The following is an 18,515-nucleotide window of genomic DNA, read 5'->3' on the forward strand; positions in this document are numbered from 1 at the left end:
CCTACTTCCCAAGCCCACTGCACTGTGCAGTGCAGCCCAGCCCAGCCGGGGTGCTAAGCTGGCTATTTATGCTCCCCCAAGGGCAGGTGGGAAGGTCAGCCTAGACCCGGAGCCACTCTCCTAGCACCTAGGGACAGCACGGCTTGTCATCACTTGATCCCGAAGCCAGCCCCCGGGCCCAATGGCCCTAGGAAGTGGCCATGTCATGCTCATTCCTTGTCGGCTGATGGGGACCAGGAGTGTTACATAGTCGGCTCTTTCTTTGGGAAACAGGCTTTATTTACAAAAGGGGTCTGAAAAAGAACATGAAAGTCGGAGCCCTGGGCAAAGCACGGGTGGGCTGGCTCCTGGGCTCTATGTGTGCAGGACGGCCACGCGTCCAGGGAAAGGGCCTAAAGGAAAGCTGGATGTGAGGAGGGGTGTCTAAAATTTGAACTCCTTGTATTTCTTGCTGCCCCCACGGCTGTCCTGAGGTTGGGCTTTCCGCTTCTTTTGCTGTAGGTGAGAAAGAGACATGGATCACAAGGGGTTAAACCACCTTCCTCCTGTACCGCCTCAACTGAAAAACAAAGTGGACACCTTGCTGGCCACTAGTTCTGTGGGGACTCGCTGAACCTGGACACTATTCCCACCTCCTGCTCCCTCCATTATCCCAAGAGTCCACCTGGGATGGCCACAAGGCAGCGCAGCCGAAGACACGAGGTCCGCTCTCACCACTAGAGGGCGCTGCTGCACTGCACACAGCAGGACCTGGTCCCCGGGGCTCACCCAGCCCTCCCTGGTCCTCTCTCACCTTCTGTTTGGCAGCGTGCTCAGCCACCATGTCGCTGAAGTCTTCCTTCTCCACTTGCGCCTGCTGCTCCCGCACATGTTCCTCATACTTCTGGGTCATGGCCATGGGATCCAACTCCAACTCTTCGGGTGCCAGGGCCACTTCTACCCCTTGCAATTCCGGTGCCGGGCCCTTGCGGCTCATTACCTAGCAGAGAGCAGGCCCTTGTCACCTGGCGAGGAGGCGAGGCAGCGAGGCCCGGGCTCTGGCCCTCCTTCCCAGCCCCGGTTCCCCCCAACCTTCTAGTACTCACAGTGGACATGTCATAGATGTGGGTCGATCCCATCATGGCTCCCCCAACAGTGGCCATTCTCTTCTCAGGCAACACAGTGAACAGCTGAGGGGTCTCACTCCTGCAAAGGACAATGGAGCTGACTCGGTCCCCAAATGGAAAAGTGTCCAGAAGCAGCAGCAGTCAAAGAAGCTCGGTAGCATACACCAGGTCCCCCTCCCCACCCCCACACTCCCTGGAGAGGAAAGTGTCGGCCCAGGAAGGCTCAGGGACACTCCGGCCTACAATTGTACATGGACCTAGGAGGACTCCCACATAGGAAGAGCCAGAGACCAGAGGCTGAGATTTTCCAAGAGAATTTTGGTGGGGAGAGGAGGGGAGGGAAGGGGAGGGGAGGGGAGGAGAGGAGAGGAGAAAAGAGGAGAAAGAAGGCTACTGCAGCAGTTCTTGGCCAAGACTGTGACTGGAGTGGTAATGCACAGAAGTCTCACACTGCCAGCCTTTCCAAGGCAGCCGGGTAGCCTCCATCACCTACTTCTCGCATTAAATTCTAAATAGAGGAGGTAATCTACCACCCTGGCACCCCTCACCACATCTTCCCATCTCCCCTCCCTCCTCCCCTTGCCCAGCAATCAGACCTTAAAACCCAGTGCACTGCCACTGAACTACTGTATGATGGGTGAAGCATAAGCCACTGAAAACTGTTAAAACAACTAAAAGCATCACCTAATTCAGATGCAGTCCCTCTTCTTCTGAAACAGTGTGAACCTTCTGAATAAAACTCAGGCGGGGTGGCACACAACCCCAACTTCTCGCCAAGACCTTTCTTCTGAGTCTTACACCCAAAGCCTCCTGCTCAACCTGCTCCAGCCACACACACCCATTTTCTTTTTGTCCTTGAATATGAAAAGCTTTGAGGTTTCCGTTTTCAGACACGGAACAGCAGAAATCAGATTGACCCCTCTGCCCAAACCAACGTCACAGGGACAGCAGACATCACAGGGGCCTTGAGAGCATGGTACAGGGGCAATGGAACCGGAGGGAAACTCAACCAAGTGCGAACCTTCTGATGGCCCCAGCTCACTGCACTGAGTTTCCAGCCACAAAACAAGACGGGGGAGCCCAGAGCCTGGGGGCTCTGTGGTTTTGTAGATAAAGCTGACAGACCAAGATGTCTCACATTCCCAGGCCAGAGAAGTCCAGGGACCTGCCCTGGGCCCTCCTCGAGGACTGTTGGGCAAGTACTGGTTGGCAGGGGGCAGGAGGAAGTGCCACGGTCAGAGCCACAACCGCCCAAGAGGATTAGTGGCAGTATGCTTGGCACTCACTCGGGTCTGGGAATGTGCCGATTCCACGAACAAGGCTGCGAATCTCCATGGTTTCCAGAACACTGGGAGCCTGCACAGGGCCTGCGCCTCAGACGTGGGGAAGATGAAACAACACTCATCTCATGCTGCGTAACGGCCTTTAGCAGCCGAGGCCGGAGATGATCACTCCATCGTTTCCCACGGCCCTTCACTGTGTCCCTGAACAGAGCCCAGGGCTTACAGGGCTACAAAAATACCTGGGGCCCCAACGCCACAACGCCTGGCATCCAGTCAAAACTGATGGGGCAGGCAAAGCAAGAAAACTCAGTCCATGATGAGAATAATCAATCAAGCTAAACCTGACTGAGGACGGACAGGGATGCCGGGATCAGCAGACAAATACGTGGAGAGAATTATGACGACAATCCACCCTACAAGTTCCAGTCACACACGGTGTGTGCAAGACCAGCTCATCAATCTTCTAGAAATAAGGGCTATGGATAGGAGTCACACCAGAAGAAAAACTGACGAGAAAAGACGTGCAAACTTGAACAGCAAACATTTTCTTAAATGAAATACAGAGAGAAAATGAACATGTGAAAACTGCAGTGAGATTTTCAGAGACCTAATCCACATGGATGTAGATGGAATTCCCAAAGGAAAGGAAAAAGAAAAATGCCTAACAGTCAAACATTTTCCCAAATTAATGAACACTGCAAATCCACTTATCAGAGATGCTTAAAAACTCCCAAGCCTGAACAACATGAAGCAAAATACTTCGAGGTACATCATAATCACATTACAAAGCAGCAACACAAAGAAAATCTTTACAAACAGCCAGAGGAAAACTGCATGTTGCACAGCGAGACAAAGATCAAGGTGGCAGGCGTCAGCTGTCGTTCCCACAGTGGCCTGAAGCTCGTGCGCGGCCCCCTGCGATTAAAGAGTGATGAAGCCGAAGACGCATGGGATCAACTAGTCCAATAGACTAAGGGGCCACAGGAGCATCAGTCTCCACTGCCCTGAGACCAGAAGAAATAGATGGTGCCCAACTACCAGTACCAATTGCGCTAAAATATCACATTAGCAGACACTACACAGAGAGGGAGAAACGCGTGGGGAAAGGCTCAGTCACAGAAGAGACCAGGCTTACTGGTCAGATTGGCCAGGGCGGTGGGGCCTGAATCCCCCTTCAGGTCTGGAATGGAACTCACTCTGGTGGCCCCACGGCCAGTCAGAGGTCTATGTGGGGAACAGTTACACTAGTGCACACATTTCTGAGATCAAAAAGGCAGCGTTTACCCAAGGACAGAGTTCAGCCGGAGGAGGGGAGGAGGCGAGCTGGAAACAGGAAGCACAGAGAGAAAGTGGGAGAAGTGATGTTACACAGGGTTGCGGAGGACTCACAACCAATGAGATACAAAATGTCTAGGAATTGTTGCATGTAGAACTGCTCTGTAAACTTTCACCCAAAGTCACCATCAAGTTTAAAAAGAGAGATACAGATGACAGCATTTCCTGTCAGAAACAACACAAGCAAGAAGGCAGTAGAATATGACCTTTTAACCTAGAATCTTAAACCCAGCCAATATCTTTCAAAACTTCATGCCTCCCCTCCACACACACACCCGACCCCCAGCTCTTCAAAAGCTAAAACAGATGCATGAGCAGCTGACCCACAAAGGAAGAAGGTTCAGAACCACTCTCTGAGCAGGAGGGAAATGATGGGCGCTGACAACCTGGGTCTGCAGAAAGAAATGAGCACTGGACGGACGTGTGACTGTAAGTCTTCTAAAAGTCAGAATCCAACAACGTAAGATTTATAAGGGATTTAAAGCAAAATGTGTGAAAACAGTGCAAAGGTCAGACGGTCTGAGAACTGGCAGCTAACTGTTGGAAGATTCAGGGACTATTTGGAAGTGATAAATCACTGTAGGTAAATAACCCTTAAAAAGAAAAAAAAAAGCCCAAGACACAACTCCTCAGAAGCAAGAGTAACAAAGTAACAAAAAAGCTCAGAGAAGAAACAAGTCTGTTAGGCTGAGCTAAGCTCAACTATCCTGAGTCAGAACTAGATGGTGCCCCCTACTACCGCCACCGCTCACTCCGACCAGAGGCACAATCCATGCTCCTGGTTAGAATGGGAGGAAAATGCAGAAGGAAACGGAAATCCTTTCCCAAAATCTCAGACTAACTGGACCACCAGAGACCAGAAGATTCCCTGAGGCAATCGTTTTGAGATGCTCTTTGAATCTGGAATCAAAATGATCTCCTGAGATCACCTATGGCGGAAAAGCAGTGACACAAAAATGAAGATTAGCCGTTGGACTGGCGGCTGTACTCAAAAGGAGACACCGCGGAGCCACCGGCAAACATCCACTTCACCCAAAAGACAAGTGAGAAAAGTACTAAGGGGACGAAGAACAGACAGGACCAAAGAAACCACCATCTTCTAATATTAAAAAATGCCCACTTCACTAAGACCTAATAATCCCACAGGATTATTAGTAACTTAGTAACAGAAGTTCAAGACACCGGCCTTCGCAAGGCCAGGGCCTGTCCTCGGGATCTGGGCCTTGCTTGCCCGGCTTGTGCTTTAGTCCCCAGAGCATCCTCTGTACCCGTTCCCCAAGTCCCCTTGCTTCAGACACGCTGCCAGAGTGGATGGCGACTCACAGCGACCCTACAGGACAGGGCCCGTGAGTTGGAGACTACAATGCTTTATGGGAAGGGAAAGCCCCCCTTTCCTCCCCAGGAACAGCTGGTGGTTCCAAGCTGGGACGTGAGGTTAGCAGGTTCCTTCACCAGCCCCACCGCCTCTGAAATGACTTCGTTCTTTGGCTCCTCAACAACCTCGATGTCTTCCTTCTTATCACAGCTGGTGCCCCCAGGCGTGCCTGGCACAGAGTTGATGTGCCCCAGGTGTCAGAAAGGAAGAAGCGAGCCACCCCCGAGATCGCAGGCTCTGCCCCGGGTCCCTCACCCGTCCATGGCCTCCTCGATCTTCTTTTTCCTCAGCTCAATGAGTTCGGGTGTCTCCATGCCGGCTGGGACTGACGAGAATCCTCCGGGAGTGATGAGACCACTGGGAAGAGGGGGACAAGCTTGGGAGTAAGGAGAGGGCTCTCCCCACCCCCGCAAAGGAAGCCTGTCCCCTGTAAGAGCAAGCTCCCTCTTGCCCTCATCGCCTACCTGTCTGCAGGGGTGATAAAGCCTGTTTCATCTGGCTTATCTTCATCACTCTCCTCCTCTTCCTCTTCTTCTGAAGACTCTTCATCTGAGGGCTCCAGCTCCCCCCAGGGGGTCCGGTCAATCTCTTCCTCCTCGGTTTTGGTCTGAACAAGATCATTCACTCGTCAACAAAGGTTTACAGCACAGCATAGTTCAGTTGTCAACAGAGAGGCAACAGCACAGATAGGCAAGAATTCCCGACTCACAAAGAGCTTCGTCAGTCGACTGGGGAGGATGCCTGGTGAGCCCTTCTGTGGACCCTAACCAACTCCACGACGGCCCAGCTCCCAGGGAATGGAGCCTGGACCCCACAATGTCACACCCTCATGGCGTGAGCCCGAGCCCAGCAGGGCAGGCCAGTACCTGAAATTCCGCAGCGTTGGTGCCAAACACGTCTCCGTACAGCGGCTTCCCAGTCTCATCGACGGGCGGCTTGCCCCAGCCTCCGGCATGGTACCCAAAGGAGCAGCTCTGCAAGGGAGGCGCTCGAGTCAGGGTGACTCTGAAGGGTACGGAGAAGCAGGACCCAAAGCTGAGAAGGTGGCAGGGAACCTGAGTGCTGGAAACACCACCAGGAGGCCACCAAAGAGGATCCGGGCACATTCGTTTTTTTTTTTTTAATTAAACATGAGTTGCTGAGCAATGTGTGTCCTGAGTGTCGGATGGGAACTGCACTTCCAGTGTGACCTTCCACTGAAAACACAGTGAAACATTACAAACATGGACTCAAACGCACACTACAGCCCTAAGGGCGAGAACCACCACAGAACCTAAAATGAACCTTCAAGAACTAGGCCCCGACCGCAGAGCAGAAGGCACCGATAGGAAGCACCCAGGGTACATGGAATAAGCACCCAAACCTGGAAGCAGCAGGATGGAGTCGGGTGTAGCACGGGTGCACGGGGTCCATGCTCTACCAGGGAGACAGACCTGCCCCTGCTTCTCCCCAGTCGCCACCTTCTAGAACCCAATCCCCTAAGAGATGCCAATTGGGATCTGAAGTTTGACGATGCCTCTTCTCCTTCCTGCCAAACTCAAGAAAACGTGTGAGCATTTTTATTCAAAATTAACAGAGTTGATGCCAACAGGTACACCTCTCTGTGTATACGCGTGGGTGGTATGTACAAGGGGTACCCCCAAAACCCAGAACAGCACAGGGTGGAACTTTTGTAGTACACAGTTGACCCTTCTAGGCGAGCGTCACGGAACTCACTCTGAGTTAGTACACCCAGTGGCATCGCCTGGGATGGTTCTCTGTGGTCAGTGAATTTTTTCGTAAGAGCAGTTTTGCTCAAACCTTGTCTTTTGTGATGGTGTATTTAAGAGAACAGCGAACAGCTATGAAATTCTGTTTCATGCTGGGGAAAAATGCTGCAGAAACTCGCAATGTTGAACACAGCTTACAAAGGACGGCGCTATGGGAAAATATCAAGTGTATGAGTGGTTTTCTAATTCCAAAAAAGGTGAAATGTCGATTAATAACAAACCTCATTTCCTAGCATAGGAAAATGTCAACGTGCCGTGCATTTGGAGTTCGTTCTTCCAGGTCAGACTGCTAATCAAGCTTTCTATTCAGAGGTTCTGAAAGATTGTGTAATGGTGTGCAACAAAAAAGGCCTGATTTGTGGCTGATGGGGGACTGGTTTACGATCATAACAATGCATCTGCTCATGCAGCCATCTCAGTGCACCAGTTTTTGGCAAAAAACAGCATGCCTTTCCGCCCCCACTTCCACCCCCCCCCCACAATATCCTCACCTGACCTCACTCTGTGCGACTGACTTCTTTTTGTTTACACGAATGCAGAGGCACGTGAAAGGGCAGTGATTTGATGAAGAGGTGAAGGAAAGCCGAGGGAGGTGCGGTCAGCCATCCAAACAGATGAGTTTGAAAAAATGTGTCCAAGAATGGACATGCTGATTTAGCAACTGTATCAAGTGTTATGAAGAGTACTTTGAAGGTGTAAGACTGTTTCATTAAAAAAAATTTCCATTTTCTTGGGGGGGGGTACCCCCTCGTATACATACACGCATAGACACATACATACATGAAAACCCAAAGCCGCAGTAGCTTCCACCTCTGTGGAGGGTTTCCAAGAGCAGACGGCCTCATGTGTCTCTGGAGCAGGGACTCAGCAGTCCGACAAGTACCATCAGTACCTTCAACAGGATATGCATGGGGGGGGGGCATCAAAAAGCTTAATTCCATCCAAAAATGGAGCTAAGAGAGACTGGAGCTTTTCTACCAACATTTGGAAGGTCCCTTGCATACGTCCTCTTTTCACAAATACGGCACAGCTACGCATGTCCCCTCGGCGGGGACCTGGCGTTACTCTCGTTGGCGCTGTGTCTACACAGCTCAAACCCACGGCGGTGGTCCATTCTGACCCAGCGCAACCCTGAGTCCACAGCAGGACTGCCCACAGGGTTTCCGGGACACCAGTCTTTACAGAGGGACCCCTGCCACATTCTGGGGACTCAAAGAGCTGCCCTTTCGCCAGTGTTTAACCCCAGGCATCCTAATTAGGCCTAATTAAACTATGAAATATGCAGACTTAACACAACCTCCCACCTGAACCAATGAACAACGTCCTAATCAGTGGAAAAGATGCAAGCTGTCAAGTTCATGGTTCTTAGACCCTCAATCAGAGGCAGTGTTGCATGGGGCAAATCTGCTGCAAAAGACCTAAAACAAACCAAGAAGGGCTTCAAAGCAACCAACCTGTGCCTGCCTCGAGCCAGGCCCCTGCCTGCAGTGCAGGTGAAAGCTGGGCAGGGCCTGCCGACTATGCTGTCGACAGAGCACTGAGCAACCGTCTGTCTGGGAAGAACAGCCAGAATGCTCCCTGGAAGCCAGGGTGTGAGGCTCCGCCTCGTGTTCTCTGCACAGGCTGTCAGAACGGCCCGGTCCCTGGGGAACATCGTGCTCGGGCAAGTAGACGGTCAGGGAACACGAGGAAGACTCAGTGACATGGACGGGCCCAGCGACTGCAACCAGGGGCTTACCCAGAACAACTGTGAGGCTGGGGAGGGTTGGGGCAGTGTTTCAGTCTCTGTGCACGCAGTCTCGGGGACTTGGAACCAACACAGGGGCACTAACAGTGACAAGAACGTAACCTCCTGGGGTGAGGCTTTCACATTCCATCTTGGGCGGATGCATTATAAGCATCACAAGTCAATACAGACACACGCACGGTGTCGATGGCTCACTTTCTGCTAATGGGAGCAACGGCCACACTTGGCCTACGACTTCCTCCACTTTTTCTGATACAATCAAAGTCAAAAGCACTATTTCCAGAGAAGCAGGAATAATAAAATGTGAGTGGCAAGAACATGAACAGAAACAATGTGACCTGCCTGTAACGCGGGAGGAATGAGTCCAAGTCCCCAAACCGCCGGAAGTCAGCAGCTACGCCCAGGATCTTCAAGGGCGAGCTAAGCCGGAACACCGTCAGTTAATTTCACCATTTCCACACACGTGTGCACATGATGCTGGGTGTGTGTCTGTGTGCGCACGTTATGTGGTTGTACATACGGAAACACATTCATTCACCAAACGTTCACTGGGTTCTTTTCAAGGGGAGGAAGCGTGAGTTTCCCTCTGTACTTATCTGTTCTGATCGACTAGTGACGGCCCTGTGGGTTCCATTAAAAAGCAAGACCTTTGGTGCTTTGGGTGTTAGGAGAGCAGTCAGGCGCAGCAGGAGAGCGCTCACCTCAGGGATGGGCGAGTTCAGGCCCGGGATCTTCAGGTTGGGGTACGACGGGGGTGGTCCGTATCGCTGCATGGCAATCAGCCACGGGGGAGGGACCTTGTGGGCATTCTGCAGAGGAAAGAACAGGACCCCGTCTGCTCAGCCCCATTCCCACGTCTCCTTCGCCCCAACCCCCTCCCGGGCCAGGCTGACACTCACTGGTCCGACCGGCATCCCCAGGGAGATCCTTAGCTCATCCGACAAATCTCCTGGCTTCTTTTCCTTCAGCCGCGTCTCAAACTCCTTCCCCTGAGGAACAAGCAGAGCCAGCTGCATTGTGGATACCGGACACTCACTCTGAGCTCAATGGCGGGAGGGCAGGGGCAAAGATGTGCGGTTCCACCCACATTGGACACAATGTCACACTCAGGGCCCCTGGCTCCTGCTCTGATCCCTGTCGCTTCTTCTCCGGAAGGGACTGAATGGAGGGATGGCTGGAGGGGGTGGGGGGAGGGAGGCGGGGATCCCAAAACCATCACTAACACATTGGAAAAACCCAGACAAATGAAGGCTGGGGGGGCGGGGGGGCTTTCCCACCTGGGAGCATTCGGCAGGACGATTGCCGAGAGCCCCCCACCTTCAAGAGCCCAAGATACCCTGAGGACAATAATTCAGGGATTGGGAGCAAACTCTAAACTGCGTCTCCCACCCCCAATGTCGAATGTTTCCTGAAAGTAACTGTCTCTGGACCAGCCCTGGTGAAAGCAGGGACCACTTCAGACAGGCCCGGCATCATTCCCCGCCACCCATTTTCACACCTCAGATACCAAGACATCCGAGGGGAGTTGGGGGCAATTCTAAGGTCATGGGGACACTGCGCCCCCTTCCCCGAGTCCTGACCGTTGAGTCCCCTCAGCCCTGCCTCTGCCCGGCCCGCCTCCGTACCTCATAGTAGAGGTCCCCGTGAATGGTCAGCTTCGGCTTGGTCTGCCACTTAAAGAAGGCGTCGTGCAGCTTCTGGTAGTCAATGTCGATCTTGCCCATCTTGGGCCGGACCTTCTCTCGCATCTTGGACTTCATGGTCTTCTGCTCTTCCTGCGGGAAGCGCGGGGCTCACCGTGAACGGCTGCCAGCAGGTCGGCTCTTCCCAACCCAGCCCCCCGCACCGAGGTGGTTCTGACTCATGGCGACACTACACAGGATCTGATTTAGGGTTGCTCAGCCTCATCTTTCTCCCTGGGAGCAGCTGGCTGGATTTGAGTCACCAACCTTGTGGCTAGCAAGCCAACATGTCACATAAACCGTGTTCATCGAGACTTAACAAACCGATGCCTGCCTCAAACGGGTGGCTCCCTCATGCCAAGAGACTGGGGCGGCTGGTTGCCACTGGAGAGGACCGCGGCCCGGAGCGCAGCTGGGGACAGAGCTTCTCCCTGTGTTCTTGTACCCCGCGCACGGCTGTGCTGCACACCACGTATGCAACATTGCATAGGCGCTTCCAACAGGGCCCGTCACCACGAAGCTGTGGCACCGACGGGGACTGGCCCCTGGCCCCCAGGGTTTCCGGTGGCTAATTCTTTGGGAGCAGACTGCTAGAGCGTTTTTCCACAGCACCTCTGGGCGGACCCTCACGTCCAATTGAGCACAGGACTCGAGCACACCACCCAGGGATAGAGCGGCCTCAGCGGCAGAGAAACAGACACAAGTGAGAGGCCCCAGTAAGGACAGGAAGCACAGGTGCCTAGCAGAGAGCCCGCTCCGAACACAGTGGCAGGCCTACCCCTCCGGCGCCATCGGCCTGCTCCTGCCCACGCGGCCACGTGTCCCAGGCTGCCACGGGCGGGCAGCAGCGGGCTCGCTCACCTTCTCCTGCAGGGCCTCTCGCATCTCCTGGATGCCCGTGCGCTTGATGAAGTCCGGCAGCTCGAAGGGCGGCTTCTCGATGCCCCGCTTGCCCTGCAGGTACTTGCGCTTGAAGCACCAGTGGCGTGGCACCGGCACGGAGTTGCGAGTCGCCTTGAGGTGCACCAAGAGCTTGGGGTCCTGCGCCGTCACGTCATGCATCTCCACGACATCGGGACGCGCCACCAACTGGAAAACACCCCACCAGGCGCCTCCAGAGAAGATGCCTGACCTCCCAGCAAAGCCCCCCTTCTGCCCCCAAGGGACCCACCGTACCCCAAGCCACCCATGCCTCCTCCGACGCTTCCACGCCACGCCACACCACTCCACGGGGCAGAACTTTGGGGCAGAGCTCTCCTTGGGGGCTGGTTTCAAGGTGCTGCCCCAGGAGTCTCCAGAGCCCCTGCCGGGACCGCCCCGCCTCACCTGCTTGAGCTCGGCCACCGTGAAGCGATTCATGCGACGCAGCTTCTTCTTGGACAGCTTGGGGGCCTCTGGCTTCTTCTCCTGGGAGAGAGCAGCCCTTGCTTGGAGGCAGCACCCCATGGGCACCAGCTCCCCGCCAGCCCACACCCTGCGGGGAGGGGCTCCGAGGGCCGGGTGGGCGGCCCACCTGCTCGTCGTCGTCGCTGCTGTCATCGCTGTCCTTGGGCTCCTCCTCGAAGCCCTTCTTCTTGGGGGCCATGGAGCTCTCCAGCTTGTCCGGCTTCTCGGGCTCCTTCTCCTTCTCCTTCTTCACGTCGTCCGTGAGCTGCAGGGGAGGCCGACAGTGAAGCCCTGTCCTCGCGGCCGGCCGCATCACGGCGGGCACGCGCAGGCAGCCCCGCATACCTTGAAGGCCTCAAAAATCCTCTTGAAGAAGATGAAGTTGGGCTCATAAATCTCCGGCTCCTCGGTCACGTACTCAATTTCCACGTCAGTGGCGGTGGCACTGGCGGTGGCGGCAGGGGCATCAGATCCGCGGGGGCGGGTTGAATCTTTCTCGCGGTCCCCAGAGCTCTCTGACGACGCGCCCCGCACCCGCTGGGGCTTTTTCTTCTTCTTGCGATTCCGACGCTTCCGGTTTTTCTGTGCAGTCGAGGAAAGCCCACAGGGTCAGAGAATCCAAACCCCCAAGGATCTGCCCACCCCCAAACCCCCACAGCAGCCCCAACCTCCCAAGGACCCCAATTTGCCCCCAAAGGCCCTGTCCCACCCCAGAAACTGTATGAAGTGGTTAAAAAAGCGACCTTAGAGCCAGACTCCCCAAGTTTCATCCCTCTCCCAGGACACCTGCCGTCTTTCTGTTCTCGGCACTCAATGGCCCAAGGGATAAGCGGGTGAGGGAAATGCCTGAGGGGCAGCTGCCGCCTGCTGCACTCACTGCCACGCTGAGGAAGGCCAAGCCCGGGCCTAGCAGTCCCTCTGGCCCCACCAGCACCAGCCCGTACCTCTTTCTTAGACACGGACACAGTGTCATCCTCGGTTTCTGAAGTTGACTGGCCCAGAGACGAACGAGCATCTGTTTCCATCTCCTCGTCCTCTGCGAAGGAGGAAGGGCCGTGGTCAGTCTCCTCCCTGCATCCCTGGCCAGCAGCCCAGTCTCTCCACTCAGGCCCCGCTCCCACCTGCCTCCCCTAGCCCATGACCTCACCCTGCTGAGAGTTCATTTCTTCCTGGCGGCTCTCCTTCAGCTGCAGGATCTTCTCCAAGGCCTGGGGGATCTTGGGACCCACAGAGGGGTCATCCAGCTGCCAGAGACAGCCCAGTCAGGGGAGGTGTGGGGGGTTAGGCTGGCCCACCCTCGGACTGCTTCACTACGTCTTGGTCTGGGAAAGCTGCGTCCCAGGTGGTGAAATGCAGATCACGGCAACACCAAGAGGGCTCAGCTCAACACGGGTCAGCCCACCCCCCCCACCCCGGGAGCCCCAGAGCCCTGATCAGGGTCTCTCACACCCAGCTGCCTGCCTCATACAAGCAGGACCACCCCACGGACTTCCCCTCACCCTCTCAGAATCCTGAAAAATCTAGAAACCGCTCCCTTCTAAGTCCCCAGTCTCGTGAGGAAGGAACCAGCCGTCTCACCTCTCGGTTTTCTTCTCCTGGGGGTGGTGGGGGGCCACGAGGTCGGGGAACAGGGGCCCCCATGGGCAAGACAGTGGGTGTGGGGACCACCGGAGCGGCCACTAGGGACATGAAGAAGGAGGTCAATGTGAGAAGAGGCAACGCACGCTAAGAGTCAGCCCAGGTGGCGGCTGGGCTTCAGGAGAGAGAGGATACCGAGCAGGATGCCTGGGGAGTGGGGTGGAGGGGTGGGGACGGGGCTCCTGGGATGGAAGTTGCACTTGGACACTGACAGGGCGCATTTCAGAGGCAGCAGCCGGCCAGCCCCTCTTTGCCTGTAGAGGTAGGGCAGCGAGGTGGGCGATGCAATACAGTGCTAACAGCAAAGGGCAGCAGTGCGAACCCACCAGCTGCTCGCTCAGCTCTGCCCACGTGAAGACTCAAGCCTCCGAGAGCCCCACAGCAGCTATACTGCCCTCCCTGCCGGGATGGCCGTGGGTGTGAGGTGCTCGTCCATCCCCAGGGCCTTACCTCGAGGACCCAGGGGCGTGCGAATGCCCATCTGGCCCATGTCTTGTGGGGGCCGAGGCACCGGGGTGCCCATCTTGGCCATCTCCTGCTGCCGTTCCTGCTCCAGTAACACAGCTGCCTGCAAGGGCACCGACGGGAGAGGAGGCACAGCTGGAAAACCCGCACGGCAGGCAACCCCTGGCTAATGCTTGCTTTCTGCCTGCTAACAGGCCAGAGGAGGACAATCTGGAACCTTCTGGGGCTGACAACCCCCCGCCCCCACCCGTCCAGGGGACCACTGTAAGCAGAGGTGCCCTCTCACCACTGAGATGATGCCCAGGAAATGACACTAAGCAAAGCAGGGGGGACCCGACAGCCCTGGCATCAAGCTCATTAGCTCGCTCAACACTGCCTCCTCTGTTTTCCAGGATAATCTCCTCCCCCAAAAATAACGCCCCGGGCTCAGAAAGAACAGCCGTCCAAACCTTCTGTCTACACCTCAACAGCTCCACAAGCCGGCAAGCCACCAAGATAAACACATTCTAACCACACCCTCACCTGTGGCTTCTAAAGCTCTAAGAAAAACACTCCCAGGTCATGGATCAGGGAACAACTCTGGGGTCTGGCATCTGCTCAGCACTGCCACACGCACCCCTCCCGACAGCCAGTCCGAATCCTGCACACGTGAAGATGCTGGCCACACTGCTTACCGAGGGGCTCAGCAGGCAAAGCCACCTGGGGCCAGCCAACGTTCTGCCCAGCTCGACGCACAGGCCCAGCTCCGTGGCCCTCTGAGCTGTTTCGTGGACAAGGGGGCTTTGAAAAGCTCATGAGAAAATAGAAGCAGAAGGTGATGGATGCCCCCAACTTTCTGGAGCCCCCTCAGAGACTATGTCATCAACGGCCCTTTAAAAATACAACCATGCCTAGCACCCAGGCCACACAAAAATAAGCTGTGGCTGTCACCCTGGACCAGATTGGGGTGCGGGGTAGGAATCTGGGAGATGCTAGGACCTGGCGCGGCTTGTGTAACACAGTGGGCACTCTGAGCGACAGCCACTGGACTTCACCATGAGGTCAGAGGGTAAGGGAAGGGCATTAGCCGCTCTGCTGCTCCAGGAGCTAGCACGCGTCTGTTCTGGTAAGAGAAACAAGCTCCCACCAGCACCCACACCCGCCAGGCCTGCCTAGCCCTGCTTCCTGCAGCCTCACTCAGCCTAGGGCCTACAATCTCATCCACGGTGCAGACCTTTCCAGAAGCCTGGGTCACCAGATCAAGCTCTCTGGAGAGCTCAGGGGGCTGCTGAGGCCTAGTCGTGGGCTTCCCTCGCCTCACCTGCTTGGCGCGTTCCTCTTGTTGCATCAGCAATGCTGCCTGCTGCTGAGCCAGCTTCAGCCGCTCCTCCTCGGACAGCGCCACGGGCTCGCCCACTCGGAGGGGAGGAGGGGGCCCCAAGTTGGGTGGGTGGGGCCCTCCAGCCATTGGAAAGCCGAGGCCGAGGCCCGGTGGAGGTGGAGGTGGAGGAGGCGGCGGCTGAAGAGGAGGGAGACCCATGGGTGGCGGTGGCATGGGAATGCCGGAGAGCTGTGAAGAAACCGCGAGTGTAAACTAGGAAGCACTTGTCTGCGTGTTCTGCTGGAACCCAAAGTCAGGAACCCCAGGCTCTCCCTCTCCCCTCCCTCCACATGCACGGATCCCAGGCGGTGCGTCGGCTGAGCGTTTGACTAATGGAATGGTGGGCAGTTCAAACCCACCAGCGGCGCACTGGAGAAAGACCACCTCTGTCTGCTCCCACGAAGGGTTCAACCTGACTCAATGCCAGAGGCCAATCCCCCTCACAGCAACCCTCTGCAGCCCTCGCTGCCTGCAAGTCTTCCATTTGGACTCAGAGCGGCCTTACAAAGCAGGCTAGAACTGCCCCGTGCGTTTCCGAGGCAGTATTTCTTCACAAGGGTTTTAGAAAACCTTCTCTCTCCAGTGGCTTTGAACTGCTGAGCCTGTGGTATGCAGCCCAACACGCAAGCACTTCCACACCAGGGGTACGGTACTAATGGGGTACAAGGACCCCATTAGGGGGAATGAAATTGACCCCTGGGGGTTCTGAGGCCAGTAAGTCTTTTACAGGCACCAGGAGCCTCGTCTGTCTCCTGAGGAGCAACCAGTAGGGTCTGAAATGCTGACCTTGCTGTGGGCAGCCCAATGCATCGGAGCCCAAAATCCAGCCCAGAAACAAATGGCTGTGGTTACAGCCTCCATTGAGTCAGTTACCACAGCTCAGAGAGAATCGGCGGGAGCCCCCCTCACCCTCACCACCACCACCACCACCACCACCACCACCACCTCAGAACACACGACTACTGGATTCCAGAAGAGCATGGCCCAAACATTCATCAAGAGAAGAAGATGGCCACACTGGGGCATCAAGTGATGGAAAAACAATAGGATTTATTGCCAGATAAACAGATTGCATGCACATTTTCAAGAGGTTTGGGGACACTTCTGAAAGCCATCTAGGAACCTATCATTCCATCCAGTGAGGTCAAGGGATGCCAGATTGGAGCCACTGCTGGATCAGAACCAAAAAACACACCCCACTGCCCTTATGTAGATGCCAACTCAGATGGACTGAGAGGCCGGCGCAGAACTGCTCCCCAGGGTCCCCAAGGCTGTAAATCTTCACAGAGACAGAGCGTCACAGCTTTCTCTTGCAGAGCAGCTAGTAGATTTGAACTGCCAACCTCAACCCAAGGGAATGTGGGAAATGTGAGGGTTTCCATTAAGCAGGAACCAATGGGCAGGGGACCCAACAAACCCCAAAGACTCACTAAATACAGGGGCTGCGTAGGCCACCACAGCGGGGAGTTGGCTGCCAATGCCTCACTCAACAACATGGAAACTGTGTCGAGGTAGGGAGTGAGTACCTCCACCCCAGAGGGCAACCAACTGCCCCTGGCACAGTGACGACTCGCCGGACTGCTAACCACAGGGTCAGCAGTTCAAAACCGCCAGCTGCTCTGCAAAGAAAGGCAAGGCTCTCTACTCCCCTAGAGAGTTATGGTCTTAGAAACCCACAGGGACTACACATCAGAATCGACACGATGGCAGTGACGGGCTGGAGGGCAAGATCAAGTCAGACTCCCAGGTGTCTGAGTCTTTAACACCAAGCAGAATTTGGAGATTGGAGGCAGGTGTCAGAACCAAGAAAGAAAAAACAAAAACGGAAACCTGTTACCATGGAGTCGATTCCAACTCACAGCGACCCTAGAGATCCTATAGGGTAGACTGCTCGGTAGGGCTCCCAACACTACAACTCCTCCCGGGGCCAAAGGCTCCTCTTTCTCCCGATAGGCAGCCAGGCGAATGGGTTGCACAGCAGTGCCTGACCCGCTGCACCACCAGGGTCCTTGAAAGAATTGAAGGGCCTGTAATTCTGCCCTCCCTGTGCAATCTACTACCGGCACCCCCAGGACGCGGCGCGGCGCCGGAAAAGAGGTGTCTACCGTTAGGATGAAGTAGGGCCCTGACGACGCGACACGGTCTCCTCACCTGCGCTGACATGGGCGGGGGAGCCGCTTTGTCCCCATCGTCCCGCCTCAGAACCGGCCGATTCAGCACCATGCCAGTCTGCCCAAGAGAAAACAAACAACTCCCGATCACGACCTTGGGCAGACACAGGGATGGAGGGGCAAGAGGCACAAAACCCGGGCGGCATCAAAGCGTGAGGTGCCACCGGGCCCAGGAGCGCGGGGCCCGCAGGTGTGTGGCGCGCTGCTGCCCACCTGGCGCGTGTAGGTCTGCAGTCGCTCCACCAGCTCCTCGCGGCTCCCTGCGGGGCAAGACACACGGTGGGTAACCTCGGCGGCCAGGGGCGGGCTGGGTCAGGCTAGCCGGGCCCGCCGCGCACAGCGCCCCGGGTCTCCGGGGTAACCAGGCTCCGCTTGGCAGGCCCGCGCAGCCCTCTCCCGCCCTCCACGCTCCTCACCCTGGATCGGCGCGCCGATCTCTGCCAGCTTGGCCTGCAGCTCCTGGGCGGCCCAGGAGCCATAGTGCCCTGGCGGCGGCGGCGGCGGCAGCTGCAATTCCCCTTTGGGCGGCTCTGGGTGCTCGGCCGCCATCTTAGCGGCAGGAAGGCGCGCGACTCACTCGGAGACCCCGAGTGCCTACTTCCGGGAACTTCCGGTGGTGACGTCGGCCAGGCCCGCTCGAGGATTGGACGATCTCCCGGCTGGAAGCCCACCTCCTGCCATCCTGCGGGGAGCGTGATTGGCCAACACACGCGCCCTTTCTCCAGTGACCCCGAGGGCCAGGTCCCGCCGCCTTCTGGGAGTTGTAGTGCGCAGTTGGCGGGCGCCGCGGGTCCCACGCCTGGAGGACCGTTGCCTGTGGAAGCTCGGGAACACCCTGCTCAGTCCGCGTTGTGCGGCGCGCCTGTTGGAACCAGGGCCATCAGTCCACCTTCCGGCCCGACTCCCAAAGGAGGCGTCCCTGCCCGGGGCGCTCGAGTTCCCCGGGAGTCCCGAGAGGCCCCTTCCCCCGGTGGCCGCACGTTGCGGGCGCCAAGCAGGAGGTTAGAGTCGATGCCTGTGATAAAACAGTGTGTGATTGTCTGCCCGCCCGCCCCCGGCCCAGACACGGATGAATGGGCTGAAAGGAGATCGGAGCCGGGCGCCGAGCGGGCCCGCCCGGGCTGAGCTCCAGCTGCCGACCTGGGGGGCTGGGCGACAGGAAAGCCCCCGTCTTCCACTTTCCCGGCCGGCTCGAATG

The 18,515-nt window shown here is 56.4% G+C and overlaps 1 protein-coding gene across 1 annotated transcript; it reads right to left on the reverse strand.

The window, feature by feature from the left end:
* Window positions 1-257: 257 nt before the first annotated feature.
* On the reverse strand, window positions 258-17,900 carry SF3B2 (splicing factor 3b subunit 2). The gene is made up of 21 exons (XM_075545359.1): window positions 17,734-17,900; window positions 17,531-17,577; window positions 17,298-17,375; window positions 15,087-15,335; window positions 13,772-13,889; window positions 13,262-13,362; window positions 12,831-12,927; window positions 12,628-12,719; window positions 12,029-12,265; window positions 11,811-11,948; window positions 11,624-11,704; window positions 11,159-11,386; window positions 10,241-10,390; window positions 9,515-9,604; window positions 9,317-9,424; window positions 5,966-6,073; window positions 5,564-5,706; window positions 5,355-5,456; window positions 1,086-1,185; window positions 794-979; window positions 258-495 (listed from the first exon to the last, which is right to left on the reverse strand). The coding sequence occupies exons 1-21, from the start codon at window positions 17,864-17,866 to the stop codon at window positions 424-426; spliced, it is 2,658 nt and encodes an 885-aa protein (XP_075401474.1). The 5' UTR covers window positions 17,867-17,900; the 3' UTR covers window positions 258-423.
* Window positions 17,901-18,515: the final 615 nt, after the last annotated feature.

The sequence above is a fragment of the Tenrec ecaudatus genome, chromosome 4 (assembly GCF_050624435.1).
Source record: "Tenrec ecaudatus isolate mTenEca1 chromosome 4, mTenEca1.hap1, whole genome shotgun sequence".
NCBI classification, from domain to species: domain Eukaryota; kingdom Metazoa; phylum Chordata; class Mammalia; order Afrosoricida; family Tenrecidae; genus Tenrec; species Tenrec ecaudatus.

What these genes read in the sequence shown, in the direction of transcription:
- SF3B2 (XM_075545359.1), bottom strand. Translation starts at nt 17,866, where the DNA reads ATGGCGGCCGAGCACCCAGAGCCGCCCAAAGGGGAATTGCAGCTGCCG. An exon ending in CAGGAGAAGAAAACCGAGAG is followed by an intron (nt 12,928 to 13,261) that starts GTGAGACGGCTG and finishes TGTCTCTGGCAG; the next exon opens with CTGGATGACCCCTCTGTGGG. An exon ending in ATCGAGGAGGCCATGGACGG is followed by an intron (nt 1,186 to 5,354) that starts GTGAGGGACCCG and finishes TGTCCTTTGCAG; the next exon opens with GAGTGAGACCCCTCAGCTGT.